This window comes from Rhineura floridana, chromosome 5, assembly GCF_030035675.1.
Source record: "Rhineura floridana isolate rRhiFlo1 chromosome 5, rRhiFlo1.hap2, whole genome shotgun sequence".
Taxonomy (NCBI): Eukaryota; Metazoa; Chordata; class Lepidosauria; order Squamata; family Rhineuridae; genus Rhineura; species Rhineura floridana.
This window is the reverse complement of record NC_084484.1, coordinates 139,558,355-139,577,967: the sequence shown is the minus strand read 5'-3', so window position 1 is coordinate 139,577,967 and position 19,613 is coordinate 139,558,355. Positions and strand designations below refer to the sequence as shown.

Genomic DNA, 19,613 nt, shown 5'->3' with positions numbered 1-19,613 from the left:
TCCAAGGGATCAACCAAGAAAGCTCAATTTGTCAGCAGCTGTACGACACCTGGTGGAGATCCAGGCCGTAGAGGAGATTGAACAGTCTCAGATTCAAGCTGGAATCCCTAGCCTCCATCAGGGAAGCCCTGCAGGAAGGCGATTACCTGGCATCCATAGATTTGAAGGAGGCATATCTCCACATACCGATCCTTCCTGGGCACAGGAGGTTTCTGAGGTTCTTGCTCGGGCACCATCACTTTCAGTACAGAGCGCTGCCTTTCGGCCTCTCATCAGCCCCGAGGGTGTTCACAAAGATCATGGTGGCCACAGTGGCCCATCTCCACCTTCAGGGAGTACACATCTATCCGTACCTTGACGACCTGCTCTTGAGGGCGAGCACTTTACAGCGCGCCCGGGACCATGTCCACCTTACTTTAACGCTCCTCAACAGACTGGGCTTCCTAGTCAACCATGAGAAGAGCCACCTAGCCCCCTCTCGACAGCTGCAGCATCTGGGGGCCCTGATAGACACAGATTGCGGCCTCGTTTGTCTCTCCCCTCAAAGGGTACAAGCAATCAGGGAGACTGCTTCCTCCAACGAAGCAGATTGGCAGACATCATGAGCCTGGTCAGGGCCCTGGGGTTCTTTGTATCAACCATTCAGATAGTTCTGTGGACGTTGCCTGCAGTGGGCCCTGCTCCCCCATCAGGCAAGCATTGCAAGATGCTGGCACAAACGGATTCCTTTGTCCAGGGAGCTCTGAAAGTCCTTCCAATGGTGGACGAGGCAGGACAACCTGCTAAGGGGTACCCTCTTCAAGGAGCCCCCCAAGACCATAATTACAATGGACGCCAGCCTGCTGGTTTGGGGAGCGCAATGCAACACAGCATACACACAGGGCACCTGGTCAGAAGAGGAGACAAATCACAGCATCAACTGGCTAGAACTCCGAGCAGCCCGTCTCATCCTCCTTCACTTCAGACAGCTGTTTTGTCTTGACAATGTCATGGTTTACACCAACAATTCAATGACAAAGGCTCACATCATCAGACAAGGGGGAACCCAATCAAGGAGCCTACAGGCGGAGACCTCTCTTCTCATGCAGTGGGCAGAGCAAAACCTCACCTCCCTGTCAGCAGAGCACCTCCACGGGGAGCACAACACCATGGCAGACTGGCTCAGCCGCCAGAGGGTTCTGCCATGGGAGTGTTCGTTACACCTGCAGTTTTCGCCAGAATTCAGCTGAGGTATGGCTGGCTAGAGATAGACCTCTTCGCAACAAATCTCAACCACCAACTGCCTTGCTTCTTCGCGCGGCACCGGTCCCCAGCAGCCCTCACACAACCTTGGCCGAAGGGCCTTCTCTACGCATTTCCTCCGGTCCCTCTCCTGGGCCACACCCTGTGGAAGGCGAGGGAGGAGAGGGCCCACCTAGTGCTGATTGTTCCCTGGTGGCCATGGAGACCATGGTTCTTGGAGCTCCTCAACTTCTCAGTCGCAGATCCATGGAGGCTACCACAAAGGACGGATCTGCTCTGCCTGGGACCACTTTATCACTCGGACCCGGATTGGCTGAGCCTGACGGTGTGGCTCTTGAGCGGAGAACCTTGAGACACTCTGGCCTTACGTCAGGAGTCATCAATGTCATTTTGTCGGCACAGTGACCATCCACGACTAGAATCTACCAGGCTACATGGAGGGCATTTGCTGGCTGGTGTCACTCCAGGAAAATTCGCCCATCTAAGACCAGCACCCCGCAGATTCTGGAATTCTTGCACAGGGGGCTCCGACTTGGCCTAAGGGCCACCACGTTAAGGAGGCAGGCATCAGCCATATCTGCTTTCCTTTCGCCCACTTCCGGTCAGCCAGTTGGCAGCAATGCACTGCTCCGGTGTTTTCTGAAAGGAGCGGTGGCTTCATAGCCTCCGACCATCCACCGCTTCCCCTCTTGAGATTTGCAGAAGGTTCTATTTGCACTGCAGAGATCACCCTTCGAGCTGCTAGAGATCATTCCTCTTCAGCTCTTGACCTATAAGGTCCTATTCCTCATCGCCATCACGTCAGCCAGGCGTGTCTCGGAGCTGGGCACCCTATCGGTTGCACGCCAGCTCTGCACCTTTCACGAGGAGTCCGTTGTCCTTAGAACAGACCCATTCTTCATTCCTAAGATCAATTCCACCTTCCACAGGGAACAGGAACTGATCCTACCGTCCTTTTGTCCCAGACCAGTACACCTAAGGGAAAGGGAGCTGCATTGCCTAGATGTCACTAGGACGCTTAGGGTGTACATAGACAGAATAAGAAAGCTGAGGTCCACAGAGGCAATGTTCATATCGCTCCACCCCAAGTCTCTGGGCAAAAAGGCCTCCACTCCAACCTTAGCGAGATGGCTAAGAACTTGCATCAGGCTGGCCTACGAGGCCAGCAACTTGGCACCACCACAGGGCATACAGCCTACCCAATGAGGGCAGCCTCCACCTCGGCAGCTTTCTCCACTAACGCCTCTCTGAGAGAAATCTGCAGAGTGGCAAATTGGTCTCCTTCTACCTTCATTAGACACTATAAAATAGACCGTTACACCGTGGCTGAGGCCTCCTTCAGGAGACGGGTCCTGCAGCAAGTGATCTGTACAGATTAGTGGGCTCGCCCGACCCACCCAGCTGGGACGGCTTTGGTATGTCCCATGTGATGGACTGGCATCCAGGGAAAATGAACCGTTGGTTCTCACCTGAAAGGTGATTTTACTGGATGCCACTCCATCACAGCCCGCCCGGTTCGGTACATCGGGGCTCGTCCACTATTTCTAGCTTAGAGTGAAGCTGCTGCCAGTGCATTCGAAGGCTCTCATAGAAGGAGAGAGAGAGAGAGAAAATTGACTTTCCGGGCCGATCATTTTTCCTTGTAAATAGATGGAACACTTTTGCCTACGTTATCACTGTAGCCCTTTTTCTCCATTAAGCTATGCTAGGCCGTCGCTGGCCACAGGGTTATTAACCTCTCTGGATTTGTGCCAGGACTGCACATAAGCTATTCCAGTATTACGCTTTGGGTGACAGCGTCCGAAAATGAACTGGGGTCTGCAGGCCAGCAACACCCCCTCAGACTGCAAACATCAGCGCATTTCCTGTCCTTGGACCAGACGACAGACTACTACCCATGTGATGGACTGGCATCCAGTAAAATCACCTTTCAGGTGAGAACCAATGGTTCATTTTCACTGATTTCCCTCATCCTGATGCAAATCCTGTGATGTCTCCCATGCTATTCCAGACTTAAAGGGGAAATTGGCACAAATCACCTCCTTGCTCCCTCTAATGGAAATGTCCTCCAAGCAAAACTCTTCTCAGAGGAAGTCTGGATCCAACTCAAAAAGTACACATAGAAGAATGTACAAAACTTTGCACATTATGTTTGATGGGGAAAATTGGTGATGTATCTGTGTTTACTACACTTATCCCTTGAGCATGTAAGAGAAGTATGCAAAATTAACAGAACATGCAAGACGAATTGCTGCTTAGCAATCCTGCTTTATATTTGTCTCACTATTGGAGCAAGCCATTTTTTATTTGCTGTCCTAAAATGTTTGTTTAGAACATTCCTGCTCCTTGATCTTCAACCTTCCTTGGCCATGTATGTGACACAGCTGCAAAGTTATTAATAAACTAGTCATGAAGGTTTTTTGGGGGGTTCTCTTAATAATAGGACATCTACTGTCAGGGAAGTCCCTTTTAAGGCTGCAATGTGACAGAGTGAATCTAATTAAATTCAAAGGAATTTCCTTCTGAGAAAATACTCTTACAATTGCACTGTAATTCTCCAAATAAGTAATTCTCCAAATAAATAGGACTGCTGCCTTGCAAACCCATTCCTATGCATACTTTCAAGGAAACAAGTCTCACTAATGTTCTTTGGGGCCTAATCTGAAATAAGTGTTTTAAGTATTGTCCTTGTCTGTGTGCAAATGACAATAAAGAATATGAAGGACAAAGGAGGCATTCTTTACTATAATGTACATATGCCTGAATCACTAGGCCAATCATTAAATGTTATCAACATGGCCAGAAATACTGTGCGCTTCACCTAAGGAACAAGAGTCTGGCTGAATGGGCCATATGATAGGCCCAATCTTGAACAATTGTGTTTAGAGTCAAGAGGTCCTTTTAACACCGCAAGAGAGAAATTAAGGTTGCAATCTTTTGTACAGTTGCAAGAGAGTAAGTCTGGTTAAACTAGAACTGAGTGTTGACCAAGCATGCAAAAGCCGGCACTACAAGAAGGGAAGGTTAATTGCCCAGAAAACAAAATCAGTCTGACCTTATCCTATCCCTTCAAAGCAGCCCCTCCTTGCTGGGCTAAAACTCCCATCAGCCCCAGCCAGCATAGCCAATGGTCTGAGATGGAAATGGAAATGTACTGCCTTCAAGTTGACTTACAGCGACCCTATGAATAGGGTTTTCATGGTAAGCAGTATTCAGAGGGAGTTTACCATTGCCTCCCTCTGAGGCTAGTCCTCCCCAGCTGGCTAGGGCCTACTCAGCTTGCCACGGCTGCACAAGCCAGCCCCTTCCTTGTCTGCAACTACCAGCTGGGGGGCAACTGGGCTCCTTGGGACTCTGCAGCTTGCCCACGGCTGCACAGGTGGCAGGGCATGTAACCCCTGAGCCACTCACTGTGGGGGGTGATCTTTAGCTGGCCCTTGACACCCAGGAGACACAACTGGGGATTTGAACTCACGGACACTGGACTCCCAGCCAGGCTGTCCAACCCACTGTGCTATACCAGCTGTTGGTCTGGGATGAACGGAAGTGTAATCCAACAACATCTGGCCATAGGTTTTCCATTGCTCCTTTAAAGAGAAGTAGAATTTGCAAGGTTCACCTCTTCATGTCATCAACCTAAACAAGTGTGGACCCAACTGCTGCTACAGTGGTGATAACTCTGGGCAGAGACTGGTAGAATAAATTCAAATGTAGTGGCAGTTGTTGAGCTATCTTTTCAAAGCTGCAGCTGCCAAATAAGCAGAAGTTCAACAAGAGCATCTTTTCAGGGATGTAGTCATCCAGGTTCTCAAGATCTTAGACTCCTTAATTTTTTAGGAGCAGGGTCTGTACATTTCCAGCATCCTATGAGCCAATCGGCATGAAAGGGGAGTGTGTTAGCCACTGAGTCTTCTAATTTGCTTCCTTGTTTCCTGATGATTGGAGCCAATTAGAGTGAAAGGAGGTCCTGTTAGTTTCTACTTCAAAAAGTCAAGTTGTGGAGAGGGAGATTTCTGTAACTGCAGAAGAAGAGACAGTGAATCCTGGTGATAGCATCCCATCCTCATCACCAAGTGGTTTGGTAGCAACAGGAGATAAACATGCATACACTGAATCCAGTAATTCAAGCAGTCTCTCAGACAGTGAGAAACGACAGTCAAACGGTGACAGTGACAGAGAAGCAGAAAGCAGTATTCAAGCTTGGCCAGATTATTTTATAATCTTCGAAGGGGATGTGGCTGTGACTATTATGAAGGGATTGCCTTTCTGAATTTGCCACTACGCCACGGCTAACCACAGCATTGCCCTGTCGACAAATTCTGTTTTTGATGGGTGATGATTTGGTCTAGTCATGTAACTCTTAAAGGGGGCTAGAGGGAGGAGGGATAGTGATTTATTTATATAAAAAAAAATGTATCCCAACTTTCTAACCTTTACGCGCTGCTCTCGTGGCGAGCTTCACATTCCTTCCCTCCTATGATGGTTCAGCAGAGAGCGCGTGGGTATGGTCCGACAGTCAACAGAACTACATTTCCCAACAGCCCTTCGCTCCCATTGAGCCTGCGCAGCGCTCCTCCCCGCGGGAGCCCCTGCGTGGGCTGGATCGTGACAAGCCTTAGTTGTTATGCAGCGGGTGAAAGGCAACATGGCTAGTGAGTGACTTTCCTGCCACGGGACCCTTTGCGCCTGCTTAGAGGCTTTTAATCTCCATCGCGTGCGCAACAGGAGCGGCGCTAGTAGTTGAATAGGGGGGCTCACGTTTTGCGGGAGGGGGAGAGAAGCTGCCATTGCCTAGGAGAGAGTTGCCTTTCCCTCCTGCTGCTTTGCAGAGTCTCTGCCGGCGTAATCTTGCGTGTGTCTGCTCAGTGGGCATTGAAGTGAGCTGAGCTGCTATCTTCTAGTGAAGTTTGCTTTTTTTATGGGTCGTGTTGGAGAGACCGCGCGCCGCCTATTTCCCGTTTAGATTTTCTACGTGGACTTTAGAAGCAAAAAAAGTCTACCGTGCGGTTGTCTGGTTTTCATTCTTATTTGGTATAATCGTATGCAAGTCTACTCAGAAGTAGGTCCCATTGAGTTCAGTGCGTATAGTAGGATTGCAGCCTAAATCTCTGCTCTTTGTAAGGGGTTCTTATCCAAGGCTGATTTCAATCTCTCTCTCCCTCTCCCCCACCCCGCCCAAATCTTCTAAGTGAAACATTTGCAGGATTAGGGGAGAATATACAGTAAGGGTGTTTAGCAATGCAGTGAAGAAATCCCGTCCTAAATCAGTGGACCCATGAACTGACCAGAAGGACATTTCAAGTGGTTCCAGTGTGTCGTTCTTTTTGGATCTTCACACTGCAATTCTATATATGTTGATCCAGAAGTAAGCCTGAGTCTACGGAGATTTACTTTCTGGTAAATTTATGGGATTGCATCCTTAGATCCCCATCTTAAAATGACTGCTAGGGAGTAAGACTACACACGATGAAACTTACTTCTGCATAAAGGTGCATGGGATTGTGCCTTTAGAAAGATCTCTGGATGTAGGTGAAGTTTGTATTGTGTGCTTGCAAGAATTAAATTAACCTTTGAACTTTATTATTTGAAGTTTAAAACTATCAAAAGGCCTAAGGAGATGCCCATTGTTACGCTGAGTTTCGGGGGGGGGTGCCTGCCTGTCTGTTTTCAGTTTATTTCATTATTTCCTTACACTTATATCCTGTCTTTCTTCTGCCATGGAACCCAAGGTGTTAAATATGCAGCTGTCACCCATCCAAGTGCTGACCAAGACCCAGACCTGCTTAGCTTCAGCAAGTTGGTGGCCTCAGGTGCCTTCAGACCATACGCTAAGACAAGCTTTGGTGGTCTGAATCTTTGCCCCAGGAAGTGTTTGCCTAAATTAGATGGGTCTTGATTCTGTACACTGGTATAGCATTATGCCAATTCCGGCCGTTTGGTGCATGGTATTCATTGTCAGCTTGGTCCTTTGGAGACTTCAGTGGCAAATGCAAGATTCATCTGTGTGGAGTTTTGTGCCAGTGTGGCCAGGAGAATAATTCAGCTCTGTCTGCCTGCACTTGACTGAACGTTTCCGCTACCTCCACTTTACAAAGTGTGTCCTGGGTGCCCATACCAGATTAAGCTGCTTTTCCGTGGCCATTCTTCATTCTTTCTACTGCTGCCCAGCCTCAGCTTTTGCCACTGAGCTGCTTTCCATCCTGGGCAGAGCTGATGCTTTAAAGAGAACTATGCCTGCCAGTAAGTAGCCTGTCCTGAACTCTTGCAAGGCAAATGGGTCTCCACCCCATCTGGAAGCACTGGTTGTAGCAACTGCAGCAGCACTCACCATGGTTGGCTTTGACCCCACCAGAATCTGCGGTGCCTGCTTTCTCCTGCATCTTTTATCCATCTGGTCTATTTTTGTTGTTGTTGTTTTGTGCAACCCTTGCATCCTTGTCAGGATGTCATAATGTGTGAGTTACCCAGCAGCAATGCTATAGCACAGTGGGGAGGAGAGCCTGGCTGGGAGTCCAGAGTCTGTGAGTTCAAATCCCCGCTTGTGTCTCCTGGGTGTCAAGGGCCAGCTAAAGATCACCCCCACAGTGAGTGGCTCAGGGGTTACGTGCCCTGCCACTTGTGCAGCCATGGGCAAGCTGCAGAGTCCCAAGGAGCCCAGTTGCCCCCCAGCTGTCAGTTGCGGACAGGGAAGGGGCTGGCTTGTGCAGCTGTGGCAAGCTGAGTAGGCCCTAGCCAGCTGGGGAGGACTAGCCTCAGAGGGAGGCAATGGTAAACCCCCTCTGAATACCGCTTACCATGAAAACCCTATTCATAGGGTGGCCATAAGTCAGGATCGACTTGAAGGCAGTCCATTCCAATATCTCTGCACATCTGGAGCATTGCAGATACAATAATCATTTTTTTTTAACCTAGACTTTTAGAAGTTTACAAATATTTTCTGGGGTCTTTCCCACTAATTCCTTATATTTTTTCTTTCTTGTTAGAGTTTCGTCTAGCCCTCATCCAGCTTCGTGTGTCTGCTGCCAAAACAGAGAACCTGAACCGAGCCTGTGATCTTGTGAAGTCTGCAGCAGGACAAGGAGCAAAACTGGTGGTTCTGCCAGTGAGTATTTGTACACAAAACCTTCAAACTTGTTTACTATTCTTTTTTTCAGTATTTCGGTCTTCCTGGCACTGTTAGTTTCCTGAAACAAAGTTTGAAATACCTGAATTACAATAGTGTAAGTTCATATTTCTGTACATTTTGGATATGACTGTTTGTGGGTTTTTTAAATGTTTATATCATGCCTTCAACAGATTTCCCAGAGTGGATAACTATCAAGTACACTGCTTAAAATGCAAAGTATAAAATATCTGAAATACAACATATAGGATCAGAAATCATTCCTAAAATACGTAACAGCAGCCTATAATCCTATAGTGAAGGTAAAAGCGATTGATTTTAAATTGAACAATTAAATAATTTAAAAAGATCTTTAATTGGTGCTGAAAAGACATCGACGAAGGCATTGCATGAGTTATTTATTTATTACATTTATATCCCACCTTTCCTCTGAAGAGCTCAAGGGTGGTGTTCATGGTTCTACCCCTTCCCATTTTATTCTCACAACAACCCTTTGAGGTAGACTAGGCAGAGAGACTGACTGGCCCAAGATCACATAGTAAGCTTCATGAGAGGGATATGAACCCTGGTTCCCCAGGTCCTAGTCCAACAATCTAGCAGCCATATACACTGGCTGTTATAGTGATAGTAGATTCAGATAGAATCTAATCAATAACATATTGTAAGGTAGGCATTTGACTATTTCCCCCTCAGTCTAATAGTTATGCATCTTTAAATTTATATCAATTATTTTTGTTTCGTTCTTTTTTGTTTTGTTTTGTTTTACCACCTTTTTCACACAAATGATGACACTACTATGCAGATTTCTTTTTAAGATGCTTTATTACTTTGTGCAACAGCAGTGTCAATGAATTGGTGCCCGGGTGTCTTTCCAGTTGCATTGTCTCTCTTTTTCCACAGAAAACTCTCTTGCCTGAGTTAGTCATTAACCTCCTGAGTTGATCATTAACCTTCTTTTGCTTGTATGTGTCCTAACTGTGCAAAGTTCTTACTAAACCAGCCGTATCATTTTAAGTGGGGGATGTTTCCCCTCCTGTTAATGGATATTCTGGTTTCCAATAAAGCTTCCCATTTTAGATATACTGTAACACTCAGATGATGAAAATGATCTTTGCTCTTCTTTTCCTGAGCCACTTAAATTGATGATACATGTGTACTTGTGAAATGATCATGTTTGTCTGTCAATAATTTCATGAATGCAAAGATCTTGTTAGGTCCAAACCCAACACGCAAGTCGTCCTGTCAACCCCAACTCGCTTATTACACCCGGGAAGAGTGCGGAGTTGAGTGCAAATGAACCCACTATCAGAGATCAAGTAACACAAGACAATTCCTTTGCAAAGGGGACCCAATACTTACAAGCCGAAGCAGGCCAGCATGGGAACCTCGTTTATTGGTGTCCTGGGGTTTATATAGGCTTACCCCGGAGTTTACAATATCGGGCTCACGTCATAAAATACAAAAGAAGCAATTGCTAAATGTTATAGCTTTGGGGCATATGTAAGGAGGTAAAGGGGTACAGGGGGAAGGACAAAAGTGGAAACATTAAGACTATCTCTCAGACTCTATGTCTGCATACTTCGCATGTCCTTGAGATAAGCACTATGCAGGAGCAGACAAAGGCAACTATAGAGGGGAGGCCCAGCTGCAACCAGGCGCCCCCTAAACTGGAGATAGACATGATATTACTCTGCTTACATATCAAAGGGTTTTACAAGTCAGGGTTTGTGGGACAGCGGAACAGCTTTTGACATTTCTATGCAAGGCACATTTGTAACAATAATTGAAGGTTATAGGCATAGATGTGATACAGAAATGCATAGTAGGGAAGTTTCCAGCTTAAACCGGCTTTTATTATGCGAGCCACTGGAATGTAGGTAAGGGTCAGGTCACCAGGAAATAAACCGACATTTTATATCAAAAGTCAAATAAAGGCCACTTTGGTTCTACTTCCCATGATGCTCAAGCTGGTTTAGGTAAGACAAGTGAACTTATAGTTTTATAGGCACTGGGGGTTTAAATTCAATCCTAACAATCTTGAAGAACATGGACCATCTGTATTGGTCAGTTTCTCTCTTTGCCATCTATATGTACCAGTTTTCACTCCACATTGAGACAGCAAGCAAGATCTGGGGGAAAAGTAAATTGAGGAGGTAAAGGAACTAGAGTAACTTGGAACTAGATAGACTTCAGATTGTAGAGGTGGGTATGACTATTTCCACCTGGTGACAATGAAGGAATCTCTTGTTTCAGATAGCCCAAATAATCTTTATTCTTGTCATCCTAGTCTCAAGGCTAGACCTCTATAATGCAGCCTTCTGATTTCTGTGAAGAACTAGACCATGGCTTAGGTTGTGTGGTGAATCTGGCATTGCTGTTACTACTACTTCTGTAGGAAGAAAAATGGCTCCTTCAAGGCCCGCAGTGCACTGTCTTCCTGTCCGCTCCTGGATTCAGCACAGACACCTTAACCCTATGTCAAAGCTCTTTGTGGCCTTCCTACCACATATCTTTCAGCCCTTATATCCCAATACATCCCTTCATTTCTCCAACCCAACCAACATCCAAAGGTCTCCTACTAACTCAAAAGAGTCCGGTGTTTCTCCTTTCCTGCCGTATATGCTTGGAACAGCGGCGGCTGGTGGCTCCATGTCAGTGGGGCAGTGGAATCCACTCCGGGTTTTAGTCCACACTTTCAATCACTAAATTCCAGAATGGATTCCACTGCACCACTGACATGGAGCCACCTGCCATCACTGGCTTGGAACTGCCTCCTGGAACACCTGGGTGATGGCACCTCTAAGTTCAAATTCCACCTCATAACTCATCTTTTCCATGAAGCCTTTGACACACACTTTCGTTCCCATCTCCTCCTTTGACTTGGCTTGTAATTAAACCTAAGCACTTTCCCAAGGAGCCAACTGGCATAAGCAGATAGGGTGTAAGAGGAGTGCATTTCATTTTAAAAGATGAATTGCGTGTGCTTACATAAAAATGAAGAGTCTGCAATCTATTATTTACTTTGTCTGTACTCAGTTCCAGTACTGCGGTTCATCTAACAACGTTTTGCTGTTGTAAAGCTATGGAATATTGAACAACTCTATTGTAACTGGCCATATTTTATTTATGTTACTTTAAAAATCTTCTCAGACTTCGACAGGGCAATCCTATCTGTATTTACTCAGAAGTAAGCCCCACTGAGTTGAATGAGACTTCCTCCCAGATAAGCATGTGTAGGCTTGTAACCCGATGTGTTACCTGGATGTTTGTTTCATTTTAGGAATGCTTCAATTCTCCCTATGGCACAAAGTATTTTCCAGAATATGCAGAGAAAATTCCTGGCGAGTCCACACAGAAGCTTTCAGAAATTGCAAAAGAGTGTGGTATCTATCTAATTGGAGGTAAACGAATACATTCATGGTGTAGGTTTTGTCCTACATACAGACACAAGATTAAAACAGCCATTGTATTTTAATATCTGACTAAGTAACAATTTTCTTCTCTGTAATGAAAGGTTCTATTCCAGAGGAGGATGCTGGGAAGCTGTATAACACATGTCCCGTTTTTGGGCCAGATGGTACTATGTTAGCCAAGCACAGAAAGGTAAAACTTTGATATCTATATGGCCATGTTTGGATGTAATGGGAAGCCACTAAATATTATTATTTGTTTTGTAATGATAATGTGCAAGAACTGCAGACACCGCCACACAGATTGTGCATATTATGATGAAAACAAACCATATTTTGTGGTTTTACGTTATGCCCACACACAATCTATAGGTTTCTTATTCAGATGTAGCTCATTTTTTGAAAAAAATCATTCCTATGGCCTTTTTTGGTATAATTATTAAAAATGCATATAGCTCCCAAGAGAAGCCTAGTGGCCACATATTTAAAATACTTGGTGGCAATGCAGAATTAGTTATTTCTTAAATTTGCATCCTGTACTTGCTGCCAAGGAGATTTGAGTGGTGTTCAGCTTCACAACAACTTGATGAAATTGGTTGGGTTGAGAGAGAGTGACTTGCCCAAGGCTCTCAGATTTGCTCCCTAACAGGTATCTGAGGTTTCCCATATCCAATTTCACATTCAGAGCTGGGTTTCCCACATCTAAGACCGCACATTGGTGACTGCACCACACTGGCAGTCTCACCATAATTCCATAAGATACAGGTTGGATTGCAGGAGTCACTTTGGGCTAAAGTTTCTAGAGGGAGAACTGATGGGATGACCATACCCACTTCCAAAGCAGAAAGCGATGCCCCCTTTAAAAAAAAAAAAATTATGTTTATGTCTGGCTATCATTGTCTCTATTTAGGACATTTAGCCCATGACAGTGGCTTGGATCCAGAGTTCCTATGAGTGTAACTCTGTCCAAAGGATGCTTCCACCAGATGATGCGGGATGGGGATTTTCACCGCATTTTCCCACCACTCATGGGATGCTTACACCAGAGGAAAAGGGCTCTGAGGTGGGGGACCACCTTGAACATTGTGGAGGTAGTCCCTGCAAGGGCTGCAGGGGGAAGGGAGTATCGGCAAAAAATTCCTCCACCCTTTCCTCCCGCGGAAACCTTGACTGGATCTTGATCCCTTCTACAAACTGAAGGAGCCCTTTCATTTGCCTGAAAGGCAAGTCTGAATCCAACCCAATACGTGCTGCTCCAGTGACAGTTTCACTGAGCAGCATTGAAAGATGTTATTTAGAGGGTATATAGAACATAGAGTTCTATATTCTGTATCTGTAGTGAGCAAGGATGTATTTAGCCATCTCATATATGAAAAGAATGCACAGTTAATGTAATTATGCTGAATAATTTGAAAGCAGTTCCTTTCTTTATTCTGAAAACAGATCCATTTGTTTGACATCAACGTGCCTGGGAAAATCCAGTTTCAGGAATCCGAAACACTAAGTCCTGGTGACAGGTTCTCTGTGTTCGATACACGTAAGTAAAGAGTCTTGTTATGGTTATTACTAATAAATTTCAAGATGCGTTCTGAAAAGTATTGTAGTAGTTTCTAAAAGAAGCTAGGACTTTGATCATGAATAATTTTATGTATGTTGTTTCACCTGTAGTGTTCCTATTCCCTCTTTTGTCAATAGCTTTTGGTTATATGAGGAGATAGCTATTTCTTCAAAGCTAAATGCACAATTATCAGTTGCTGGAAGCTACAGGAGGGGAGGGTGCTCTTGCACTCAGGTCCTGCTTGTCGGCTTTCCACAGACATCTAGTTGCACTCTGTGTGAACAGGATGGTGGACAAATGGGCCACTGGCCTGATCCAGCAGGCTCTTCTTATGTTCAGTCAAACATACCATTATAAATACTTACCGTTGTAACTCCTGTGTGTAGTAAGATAGCTGTGCTCCTGCCTTCTGTATATAAATTGAGAGTTTGTAATTTTATTATTGTATGGGATCTTCTCAACCATATATTTATTTATTTACTTATTTATTTATTTATATACCACCTCATAGCCGATTCTGGGCGGTTTACAACAAATTATTTTTAATAAACAAGTATTAATAAGGAGTGTTTGTTTTAAGCGTTTCCACATTATGCTTTCTGATTGGGCTTACCAAGTCAGTAACATGTATCTGACATGTTTGTTTTGGGATAGCATATTGCAAGATAGGACTTGGGATCTGCTATGACATCCGTTTTGCTGAGCTTGCTCAAATCTACACACAGAAAGGTAAGGACATCCTGTTGAGTTAAATGTGTTCTGGGTGGAGGGGGGAGAGATAGAAGGGTACATATGGAAACTCCCCATGGGTGCAACATGATCATTCCTTGTTTATTCGCTTTGAAAAATCTAGATTTCTTTCCCCCCCAATATTTATTTCTTAAATAAGCAGAATAAAAACTGGGATAGATGGCAACATAAAGTGATCTGATAAACAGTCCAAAACCAAATTATGAGACTCAGATTTCTCAAAAGGCTAAAGACAGGAACAATTCCATTGATATTCAGACATATACAGAATAAAGTCCCCCCATGCCACATTAAAGTGTCCAGTTTAGCTCTGCCTGAATCAATTGTAAAGAAAGTGTAATTTTTCCCCAAATGGCCATGTTCCCAAGTATTTTTACACCAAAGGGAAATTTTCAAATTATCCAAAGTTTTCCATGTTTGAACAAAAAAATCTGGGTTACTCATCCTAAACCTCCATGCATTAGCAAGGACAAGATGTTTGCATCCAGGCTACAAGTGGATACAGGAATACCCAGATTTACGTACCTTCGTTTAATGGACCCTCGCGATTACGGACATGCTCCATACTCCACCATACTCCACTTAACGTACGCACGCTTCGCAATTACAGACACTGACGGAGCATCATCTCACGTAGCAATCAGTGACTCCTGACCTAGCAATCAGAGCAATATGAGAGACTCCTGACCTGAAGGTCCTCATTTAAGTACAGTACTCTTTACAGTTCTTTACTACTGTACTTAACAGCGATCGGAGCTCTGCCTGCCCCGGCCTAGGTCGGTGGCGGCTGTGTGTGTGTGTGTGTGTGTGTGTGGCACCTCGTTCTCTTTACAGTACTGTAGATCCCCCATTTAATGTTATACCTCTCCATTGTCCCATTTTATACCTCTCCATTGTCCCCCATTGTCCCATCTTCCTTTCCTGCTTTGATTGTGATAAAAAAATTAAAAAAATAATAAACATTCTTTAGATCCCCGATTTCATTTTATACCTCTCCATCTTCCTTTCCTGCTTTCATTGAATACTTTTCTCTCTGTCTCTGCCCATCATTAGTTCTGGCTTTTGCCACTGCTGACTTGTGACTACCAATAGCATGTGTGGGGTGTGTGTGTGTATTGGTATTGTTTTCCCTTGCCTTCAGTACAGTACAGTAGTACAGTACTGTACAGTATTACAGTACATAATGGCAAAGAAAAGTCGTAAATCTATCACCTGAGATATGAAGCTTAAAATGATTAAACTGTCTGATGAAGGTGTTTCTCAAGCTGAGATAGGCCAAAGGCTAGGCTTCACTCAAACTACAATTAACACGGTCATGAACAGCAAAGAAAAAAATATTGAGGAAGTTAAGTGGTACGCCAGTGAACACAACAAAAATTAAAAAAAGGGATAGCGTTGTTGCAGACATGGAGAAACTCTTAATAGTTTGGATAGAAAATCTGACTGCACGCCAGGTTCCTGTAAGCCAGGCAATGATTCAAACTAAGGCCTTAAGCCTATTCAATGACCTGAAGGCTAAGAAAGGTGAGGCAGCGAAGGATGCCGAATTTGTTGCAAGCCGTGGTTTGATAGGTTCAAGAAGAGGTCTAACCTACATAACATCAGAGTGCAAGGAGAAGCAGCTGCTACAGATACTGAGGCTGCAGAAAGCTATCCACGCGACTTTGCCAAAATTATTGAAGAGGGAGGCTACTCCAAGGAACAAATTTTTAATGTGGATGAGACTGGCTGTTCTGGAAAAAGATGCCTGCAAGAACCTTCATCGCCAGAGAGGGGAAAACAATGCCAGGCTACAAGCCAGCTAAAAAAAGAATAACCCTTCTGTTAGGTGGCAATGCCTCTGGTACCTTAAAGCTAAAGCCTATGCTAATTTATCGTTGGCGATACCCTAGAGCTTTGAAGAACTACGTTAAAACTAGACTTCCAGTGCATTGGAGGTCTAATAGAAAAGTATGGGTGACTGCAGCCGTTTCCGAAGATTGGTTTGACACCTGCTTTGTACCAGAGGTGAAAGCCTATTGCAGGGACAACAATATCCCTTTTAAAATTTTGCTCCTTGTAGACAATGCTCCTGGCCACCCTCGAACGTTAGATGAACTGAACCCAAACATTCGAGTGGAATTCCTACCACCAAATACTTCTATTTCATGCTTCAGTGGCCCTTCAAGGGCCGGACGGATCATGGGGGGAAAAAGTAATAAGAGCCTGGTCATGATGCCCAAAGCAAGAGCACATTGAATTAGATTTGCAGCTAAAGAAACTAGCTCAGTAGTTGAAATAAATATTAAGGTTCTGCCCTCCTTCCTGCTCTGATGCTGCAGGGATAATAGAAGCCACAAATGGCTAGATTCCTGTGCCGGGTCTAGAATTTAGATCAGGGGTGGGGACGCCTTTGCAGCCTGAGGGCCACCTTTCTTCATGAAGAGCTTTTGGGGGGTGTTTGCTAGCAGTGGGGTTATGCTAACGGTGGGCAGAGCAACAAATATGATTCTCTTTGACAGCAGGCGACATGTCAGCCACACACACATGCACGCACCATTCAGGCAAAAGCACTAAAGGGAGCAGAGAAGGGCTAGTGAGGGGTGTGTCCTGGGGAAGAGAAGGTGTGGCCTAGGGAGAGTCCCGGCAGAGAGGCCTTGAGGGTTGGATGATTTGACCCCCAGGCTTGAGGCTCTCCACTCTTGCTTTAGATCAACCATTATTTTAGCCACCCTCTCTCTCACCTATGTCTACCTTAGGGCACGCCTGCTCCTGACCTCAGGCACCATGACGTTTGTTCAGAGCATCCTGTCTGCTTAGCCCTTTCTTGTCTCAACTCCCTGTCACCTGTGCCTTTTCCCCTTCAGGATGCATTCTTCGCCTTCTCTTCCTTTAGGATTCTCTTTCTCAGTAAACTGCTTACTTTCCACCAGTACTTGAATAACAGGAGAAAAAGTAAGGTAGCCATCAATGAAATACACAAGCTGCCCACCCTTGTGCTTGTAGCCATATTTTGCTGTCCCTCTTGTAATTCTAGGATTGCTCTGCGCCCTTCTTTTAGCCTGCTTGCTTCTGGGCTCCCTGTGTCTTAGCTTCCTTACCTCCCAACCCCTCTTCTGAGTCATCGGCCTGATCCTGTGTGAGATTTTAATCCCAGCCAAAGTGACACCTTTCCCTTCTCTCATGGAATTAGGACTACAGACTGTTCCTTGAGAAGTGAACATTCTGAACCACCACACTAGCGCAGCCAATTGATGTGGGAGGCTTTGCTGCTACAAGCACATGGTGGATATTTATTTGGAATTCCAACCTCACCTATCTTGAGAGCTTGCAGCAAGTTGCAGTTCTTAAAACAGCACACACACAAAATACTAAACAGAACATCCAATGACAGCACAGAAGAGTGATACCAAACCCAGAAGTCTTGACCCAAGGAAGAGAAACATCTGAAAAAAATATAGTGGTGAGATTGCTGCTGCTGCTTTTCTGTGACTATACCTTTCTCTTCCAATAACTCTGCCACCATGTCCTTTTTGAACCAGGTTGCCAGCTCTTGGTGTATCCAGGGGCTTTTAACTTGACAACTGGGCCAGCCCACTGGGAATTGCTACAGAGAGGACGGTGAGAACTAGCAAGCTATCTCTTCCCACATATGCATGTACAAAAAATAGCTCAAAACATTGCTTTGGGTGCTGTTCTTTTTAAATAGGAAAGCAGTTTAGAAATGCTATCACTAAATGAAAAACAGTACGCTACGCCTCACTTGCTGCTATATGAGATAACTGATCCAGTCTTAGCAGCTGCTAATTCATTCCTAACTGAATCAGAAATTTCAGATAATAACATTTCCATAGAGTTCCTGATCACTTTCATCGTCAGGAGTTGGATCCTCTTACTTCATAAAACCATTGAAGCAGATGGATAAATGCCTGAGTCCCAAGCTATCGTCTGAAGGCACATGAGACCACCACCTTGCTGAAGCTAAGCAGGTCTGGGTCTGGTCGGTGCCTGGATGGGAGACCAGGTGGGAGCCACCTGTATGCCACCTTGGGTTCTATAAGGAAAGAACAGTGAGGTATAAGCGTAAGGAAAAAATAAAAAATGAGTCCACTGAAGCTCTTTTAGTTTCACATCTCAGTCTGCCACATGTATTATGACTACACAGTTTAGATTTATCTAAGCATGCAGACACGAGAGGGTGACTCCTGCATGTGCAAAATGGAGTATGAAAAGTGCATAGCAAAATACAGTGTGAAGCCTGCTCTATCCCAATGGCCTGTTGCATTTTCTCCAATGTAGAAACGCTGCCACTTTTTTGTTTCTTTTCATGCAGAGCTGTTGATAACCAAGTCTATGTGGCAACTGCATCTCCTGCAAGGGATGAGAAGGCATCTTATATAGCCTGGGGACACAGCACTGTAGTAAATCCGTGGTAAGTAGGAAAATGTAGCTGAAAAAAATGCTTTCAATTAAAAAATATTAAAATTGCCCCCCACATCTACCTAATTCTGGCCAATCAAACCCAAGAAGTACCAAACTTGGCTAAAACATAAGCACTACAGCTTCTGTGTCAAGTGTGTTGGCCAACTCAGTTTCTAGTTTTATCAAAGTTTTTGAATTTGTGGCATGATACCAGACCAGTTCATCCAGGTAAACCTTGCTGAGAATCAGTTTTGTACAATACCCTTTTAGTGAAAATGTCAAATGATGGATGTTGGCATGGCTTATAGGAAATGGTGAGCATGAGAGAGAAATCTTGAGCGCAGTATGTTTTCAAAAGTGTATTTGGACACTTGGATCCAAAGCCTTGTAGTGAAATCAAAACCTGAATTACCTTGAAAGCTTGCTGCTTTAGAATTTGACACTTCTGTTATGATTGTAGACTCATTGCTCTGCTTTGCCTTTCAGGGGGGAGGTCATAGCCAAAGCTGCCATGGAGGAAACTGTTATCTATGCTGATATAGGTGAGTCAACAGGAGCATTTTTGATCGGCCTCTGGCATGGGCTCCTTCTGTAGTCACATCTCAGTCTCCTACCCATTTAACAGGCAAGGAATTAAGTAACTATCCCCTCAGGGATATTTATGAGAACATAAGGCAGGCTTAAGAAATGTGTTACCAACATATTTAGAACTTTTACTTTACAATTAGACCTGTCAATCTCAGATTTGACTAATTTGTCATGTGAAATAGATTTAAATGATTATGGCTACACAATGTCCTAATGATTGGGGGCAGGTGAGAAAGAATTAATAGTAATATGGATCTTTTCATTTCTGTTTACAGACCTAAAGAAGCTTGCAGAAGTTCGTCAGCAAATCCCTATTCTTTCCCAAAAACGATCTGACCTTTATGCTGTAGAAGTAAAAACTGTGTGATGTATGAGGCTTGGACCAGTGCAAACAAAACCTACATTTCCCCATATCTTCAGTCAAATCAAGTAAAAAAACTGAAGTGTCCGTAGGATTAAAAAAAGCTAGTAGGGATAAGAAACCAAATGTATAAATAAAAATGTCTGTGTAAGATCTAGAGTGGGAAGCTTTGAATGACAG

General features: G+C 44.6%; 1 protein-coding gene across 2 annotated transcripts; it reads left to right on the top strand.

The window, feature by feature from the left end:
* The first annotated feature begins 5,789 nt into the window (after nucleotides 1-5,789).
* Nucleotides 5,790-19,586, top strand: NIT2 (nitrilase family member 2). 2 transcript variants are annotated; one of them, XM_061628225.1, is made up of 10 exons: nucleotides 5,790-5,894; nucleotides 8,226-8,344; nucleotides 11,646-11,766; nucleotides 11,880-11,968; nucleotides 13,219-13,312; nucleotides 13,988-14,062; nucleotides 17,605-17,683; nucleotides 18,396-18,494; nucleotides 18,971-19,026; nucleotides 19,348-19,586. In XM_061628225.1, the coding sequence occupies exons 1-10, from the start codon at nucleotides 5,867-5,869 to the stop codon at nucleotides 19,437-19,439; spliced, it is 852 nt and encodes a 283-aa protein (XP_061484209.1). In that variant the 5' UTR covers nucleotides 5,790-5,866; the 3' UTR covers nucleotides 19,440-19,586. The 2 variants fall into 2 exon arrangements, with proteins under 2 accessions (XP_061484209.1, XP_061484210.1); XM_061628226.1 differs by lacking the exon at nucleotides 5,790-5,894 and adding an exon at nucleotides 7,094-7,482.
* The last annotated feature ends 27 nt before the right edge of the window (nucleotides 19,587-19,613 follow it).